Raw genomic sequence first — 6,772 nt, 5'->3', positions numbered from 1 at the left:
GGAGGCTTATTTTTGTGTTGCAGCTGATTGGCTTATGGTTTTGCTTTGTTGTTACACCGGAGGACCCTGTGAGCCTGTAGGGGTTGGAGGAGGCCTCATAGCAGCTCCCCAGTAGCTGGGGGCGTTTCTGGCACCGGAGAGGGTGCTGCATTTTGGGGTGGCCTGACCCCAGCCCCAGTGTGGGCAGTATCAGGGGGAGCCCAGTGTGGGTGCAGGCAAGAAGCCCCAGTGGGGCGCAAGACCCAGAAAGGGGGTCTGGAGGCCAGGCACGGCTATGGCCACCTGAGCCTCGACTGCGGGAATCGTGAGGGGAGACAGGCCCCCGGCGCGGGCTACGAGAGCCGTGGGGAGACAGGCCCCCGGCGCGGGCTACGAGAGCCGCGGGAGAAGCCAGGAGGTGCCCGCGAGGGCACAGGCGGGCAACGGAGACGAGTCCGGGGACCCGTGAGGGCACAGGTGACTGTGGGACTCACGTTCAGCCCCAAAGGTTGGAGTGCACCAGGCAACTAGACAGGGCCAAGATACATCAAGGCACCATGCCAAGGAGGGTTAGAAAAGCAGCCTCCCTTTAACATATCACCATCAAAGACATGGCGGGTGAGATAGCGAGGGTGCATTAGACCTGATTTGGCACAGTAGGTAGGGGGTGCTAGGGGAGGTCACGGCACCCCTAGGTTGCGTCCTGCCACAGCTTGTCTGTCATCTTAATGTTATTTCGGTCAAGTTGCATGCATGTATGTATTAGTGAATGTTAAAATTCATAGTTACTTACACGGCTTTCTACTTCTAAAGAGAATGTAGGACCCTGCACATGGCAGCAACATGATACATAATTAGTATATGAATGACCCAACCTAAAATGCACTGTTATTTACATAGCCTTCTACACGCACAGCAACCCCTCGCACAAATACCCACAAACATAGAATTTTCATACCACTGTATAATAAATTTGTAAACCAAGCCAAGGTTACTCTGATTAATATCTGAGGCTCCTTGTTTACAATTCAAACATTAAACACAATTGCTTTTGTCAAGGCTTGAAAACTAAATATCTTCTCAAGACACTTATGGCTTTTATTACTGCCTCTGTGCTTTCCAAAAGTTAAAAGTATGATGTTCAATCATTTTATTGGTTTTATTTCTTTTATCTTTATTTTATATATCATTATTATCCTTTGCTTGTTTGTAAAACACCTTGAAAAGATAATTGTGTTCCCAACTGATTCTCTTCTCTTCTACTGGTAAACAATGATTTCTTTCCTGGTTCAAACTGAGCTGAAAATACCATCACTGTTGTTAAGTTAAGAATAACTTCAATTTAGTATCTTATCATGCCAGAACAGCTTTTGTCTGCTCAGTAATAACATCAACGTCATGGGAATAATTACTTTAATTCTGAGTTGTGGCCAAACTTTGCTTGATCCAGACTGGGGGAAGGAAAGACAAAGATGGCTCTGTACCAACTTTGCATCTAACTGATTCTGGTAGTAGAGCTGGAGTCAAGTTTCCCTTAATGGGAACAAAAGTAGCCTATGGTCAAATGTCCACCCAAGTGTAAAAGCTTATTGAGTCTGCATGGTTAAAACACCCCAGTTTCTACAGCTCATGAGGGAGTGACATGGTTAACTTCACATCCAGCTACTAATGACCAGGTACCTATTTACAGGTGGTTAAGTGCAGGCTGCCCTCAGCAAAAGCTCAAAGCAGAGCTACCTACCACTACATCCTTAGCAGTCAGTCTGGTTTCTGCTCAGCCATTATGGCTCCCCACGCATACAATGATTCTGAATAGTCATTCCATTCCTAACCACACTCTAGCTCACTTTGTGTCATGGATGGTGGATTCAGAACCATCCCACCCCAAGATGGCTTTAATTCCCACAAAACAGGATTATCTCGGCTACACTGTAAGCCAGATTCTAGCCCAGTGGTTTTTAGCTATTCTAGTCTTTTCTCTCACCCCCCCAGAACACATGTAAAACGCCTAAGAGTGATGCACAAAATGCTCTAGATTTATCCAGTTGTTGTAGATATGTTTTCAATCCACTGCTTTGATTTGAATGATTTTAGTGCTAGTGCAGATGATGACTCATACTACAGTCTTACCCATGTCTTACCCATGCACTGATGGCCCTTCAAAATTTCTGGGGGCCCTACATCTGGAAGCTCTGCTAGGAAAAGCAGCATAACTTTCTGTAAAGTATGACATATGAAAGTCTAAAACAGAACTAGCATGGACAAACAACAAATATGCACGAGTTCTCAAACCAAGTCAGCCTGGTTAATGGGAGGTACTGAAGATTTGCACTTAAAATAGTTTACCAAGCTGATTCAGTCACAAAACATGTAATTTCTCTAGTGTATCCAGACTGTGAACATATTGCTGCTACAGAAACAGCAGGTGGAGCACAACAGTGCCCTCTTTGTGACTCTAAATAAAGTCACTTTAGAAGACTCTTGACAGTTCTGCAATTTAAAAATAAAATAAAATTCAGCTATTTTCCCATCAATATGTTGAAGTGGAATGTTAGCATTAATTGGATAACATCCTTTTAAAAGGAACCTGTGAATTTGGAATCTGGTTATTTTTAATCCTTTGGTTTGGAGGTTGGGCTTTTTGTGAGCATCTTTCATTTTATTTCCTTTCTAGACAGAGAGCAATATCTGGGCAGGGCAGAAGTATGACCACAGTAGTGTTCTCTTTGCTACCTTTCAGAGACTCAGCTAGCAAGAGAGCACAACGGTACACTCTTAAAAATTGTCCTTGATTCTTGTAATACTTCTCTCCCTTCTTGATCAGACTGTGACCCTACCAACACTAATTTAGCACTAAGGACCATGTATAGCTTCACTGTGAAAATGTAAGTTCTGATCCTGGAAAAACCTATTATTGGGTGACTGACTTACAAGAACTGTCCCATGGATGCAGCTGAAACATTTGGTGAGAGGAGATAACACAATTTTTTGTAAAATAAATACACAAATAATCTATGAATATAACCAAAAAACTTAGCACGAAGTGTTTCATTGTGTGCAGCTGTTCATCCAGAACCAGGCTGTTCTGCTTATTTCCAACCCTGGTAAATAACCTTTTAACTTTTTAAGGAGCAAAGTTAGATGCATTCAGGATCATAATGTCATTTAAGAAAATACTTAACTATCCAAAGCTCAACGGATTCCACAGGTCACCTCCACTGCTGCTGCTAACAGTCTAGCTGACAAATAGCCAGAGGAGTGGGAGAGAAAAAAGCTACTGTGGTCTGCCCTGGATCCAACAGATCTGTCCTTAATAGTTTCACTTACCTCAAAAAATACAAGAATTAACACCTTCAAGTGCCCTAATATAATTTTAATGTTCTATGGCTTGACCCTAACTTTAAGACTCTACTGCTTGCAGACATGGAAAACAAAACCCCAAAACAGTGCTATACTTTAAACTCGCCACACTCCTGAGCAAGGTGGATTAACAAAAAAAATTTTTTATTTAAATCAGATTTTTTTTTAATTGTATTTTACATTTTTAAAAAAATAATAAACCTATATAAAAATCATTTTAAGATATGTTAAAGCTCAAAGAAAGCATCATCGAATAGGGATTATAACTTCTAATTATATACTATTTGAGACAATATATTCATGTAAACTTTTCAGAAAAGTTTTATAAATAGGTCACAACAGGCCATGGACTATATTAGGGGCCCAATTTTACAGGGTTCCCAGAGGCTCCTCTATAGATTAGTAAAAACTAAAGAAAACCACTTGACCCAACGGGACTCGGTCCTCAATCTAGAAGATCCCATTAAACATCTCTGTGATGCTTAGTTTCAGTTTTCAAAATGTGAATTTGTGTCTTTAGAGATAATATCCTTGTTAACAGCAACATATGGCGATGAGAGAAAACAGACCTGAGTGATTACTGATTACCTACCCTACATCAGCCCTACAAGTTTGTCTACAATCAAGACCTTACCTCCCTCTAAAAGTGCAAAGTTTCAAGAAGTTAAATGAATAAAGGATATCAAACAACAAGTACGCACATTTTGTACAAAACAATAATTAAAATAAGGCTTCTTCTGACCGGTGATTTAAATCGATTTGATTTAAACCAAATCCACACTGCTCCCGTGCCAAACCCAGTACATGCCCAGAAGAGGTAATGCATTAGTTGAATCCAGATTTCCCAATGCCCATATAGATCAGGCGCTTTACTGGGTCTTTAGCAGCGCCCAATCTATACAAACTCTGAGGAGCCGGGTCAAAGTAACACACTGCTGCTCCCCATAAAGCATGGTTTTTTCCATGCCGGTCAATGCCCAGTGATAACATCTAGGGTAATGTGCTGCAACTGAAGGGGTGGCTGTAGCACAGATAGACAAGCTTGTGCTTTCTTTAATTCACATATCATGGGTGAGGGGCAAGGGGCACAAGCAGGGTATGCTGCCATGTACCCCAGGCCCTTGTTTTGTTTTTCTGGCATGCCGGCACTCAGCCACCTTCCAAGGTAGGCATTGTGGTTTTTTCCAGCACCCCAGCCAAAAAATGTTTCCTATCCCTGGGTTAGCTATTAGTCTGAAGTCAGGAAGGGCAGGATGGCACCTTGGAGACTTAACTCATTCAGAAAAGCATATGCTTTTGTAAGCAACAGCCTATTTCATAGCATCTGATGAAGTAGGTTAGAGTGGATCTCCAAGGGCACTTTCACACATGCTAAGACGCACATCTTGTCAAACAAGCTTTAGTTAAAAGTGCCCCTGCCATCATGTTGAAACACAGGATGATGAATACACAAGATGCTGTATGCTTTTTAATTACAGCAGGTCCTGAGAGCCACTCTAATTAAAACGCCCCGCAGACCCAGAATATGTGTACAGATGCCCTTATAAGCTGCCACTCTGCCCTGCCTTCTACTAAAGATAGTAGCAATGGCTTCTGACCAGGTTAGCAAGAGGAGAAGCCTATCTGTACCATAACTGCAGTTTCTCTTACAATGTAGACACACGCTCAAAGAAAAACCAAACATTTTATCAAATCCAAAGCCACTCCAGATTCCAAACCAGAGCTTGTGAACAACCCAATAAGAAGAGTGCAACAGAAAATTGACCTGATTTATGCTGAGCCCAATTCACAATGGGAGAGCTCTGGAGTCCAGTAAATACTTGGCGACTCAAGGCAGGCTCAGCAGGATTCAGTTCTGCTTCTCATTTGAGAAACTCAGGGCTAAGTTTTCAGGACACCTCATGGATTAAACTGACATAACTACTGTTAATGTGAGCAGTGTGGCTAAACTCTTCAGTTACTTTCGAAAATCAGCCTCAGTGATCTGCCATCGCGGTCCTGCACCACAGCATGTTGCAGTTCCTGACTCATTTAAACATAAAACAGTCCCTTTCATCTCCTAAGGATGGACTCTGCAGGCAAAGGGGACAGCACAGCCTCACACTATCAACGTTGGACATTTTCAGATCCATGCACCATAGTCAAAATGGGAGTTTGCGTCACATGCAACAGAAAACCCACAGCTCGACACGCCATCCCATATGCATGTCACACAGGGACTCAACACCTCCCTGTTCTACCAAATGGGGCAAGAGGTATGAGCAGAAAACTTCTGCAGCAGCCTGTAATCACACCCTAAGAAAGTGCTGGTGACAAACCACGGGGGAAAAGAAAGTCTCAGCAAAAAAAACCAACAACGCGCCTAAGAAATCCCTCTTCAGCTCCAGCTGGGTGGTCTATTAAGCTAACAACAGGCAGGCTGCACAGCTTGCACATGGTCAGATGTACTCCCTGTGCTCGCAGGCATTAAACCAAACAGTGTAAGAAGACAAGACCCTCACATCGTTCCTGGCAATAGAGGCAAACAATGATGAAAGTCATGTGCTCCATCACCTGCTAACTGAACATTTGTACAGATGGAGGCTAAAGAGACTTAAAAGTCATAAATCATTTCTATGTGAAGCCCACGAGCTGCTGGAAGAGACTGGGGATGCTGAACCTAACGCATGGGAGCAGGCGGACCGCTGGGAAATCAGGCCTATTCCTACAGCGGTTTATACCAGTGGTCTCCAAACTTTTTTGATCGCGCACCCCTATCCGTAAAAAAATTTTGAGCACACACCCCCAATATATGTATATTTATATAAATATAAATAGAAGTTCTAATATTTTCTTCCCGCACCACACTGGATCCTCTTGCGCACCCCACTTTGGAGACCACTGGTTTATACCAGCACCAAACCAGCCCGGCACTGGGCACAACCTTGGCAGGGAAGAACAGACCAAGATCTGGATACGGACACTTCACAAGAGGGACATCCTGCGCAGCCCGCTGTGCCAGCGTGGTGGCCGTGTGGGCACTGACCCCGCGTGCTGAGTGCTAGCACTGGGCAGCGCTCGCAGGTCTGCAGGAGGCTTTGTGTCACGGTGCCCGGCTGTGACTGGCACCCGCGGCCCTTTACCTCAGCAGCTCCGGTGGCCGGGAGCTTGGCCGGGGCGGCTCAGGCAGGAGCCCTCCTGCCAGACGCCCGGGGACTGGGGCTGCCCCGGCTCCCGGCGGGGCGCGGACCCGGCCCGCCCCGCACTTACCATCTGGGCGAGCTTGAGCCCCGCGGCGCAGGAGTGGGCGTAGCCGGCGTCCACTAGTGCTGCCGCCTCCGGGCCCGGGCCGTGCGGGGGCGGCGGGGGCGGCTGCGGGGAGAAGGAGGTGGAGGCGCCCGTGCGGACCGTACGCGGACCGTGCGACATGGCCTCCACCACTGCCCCGCGCTGT

General features: G+C 45.3%; 1 protein-coding gene across 2 annotated transcripts in view; it reads right to left on the bottom strand.

Moving 5' to 3' along the window:
* Positions 1-6,766, bottom strand: part of CMTM7 (CKLF like MARVEL transmembrane domain containing 7) — a 60,056-nt gene extending 53,290 nt beyond the window's left edge. For both annotated transcript variants that reach the window (XM_019508797.1, XM_019508798.1), the window contains exon 1: positions 6,589-6,766. In XM_019508797.1, coding sequence (XP_019364342.1) covers positions 6,589-6,747 — 159 coding nt within the window. In that variant the 5' untranslated portion in view covers positions 6,748-6,766. The remainder of the gene's footprint in view (positions 1-6,588) is intronic.
* Positions 6,767-6,772: the final 6 nt, after the last annotated feature.

This window comes from Gavialis gangeticus, unplaced genomic scaffold (genome assembly GCF_001723915.1).
Source record: "Gavialis gangeticus isolate Ggan-Ray unplaced genomic scaffold, GavGan_comp1, whole genome shotgun sequence".
NCBI classification, from domain to species: Eukaryota; Metazoa; Chordata; order Crocodylia; family Gavialidae; genus Gavialis; species Gavialis gangeticus.
The sequence above is the reverse complement of the archived record's forward strand: the minus strand, read 5'-3'. Positions and strand labels throughout refer to the sequence as shown.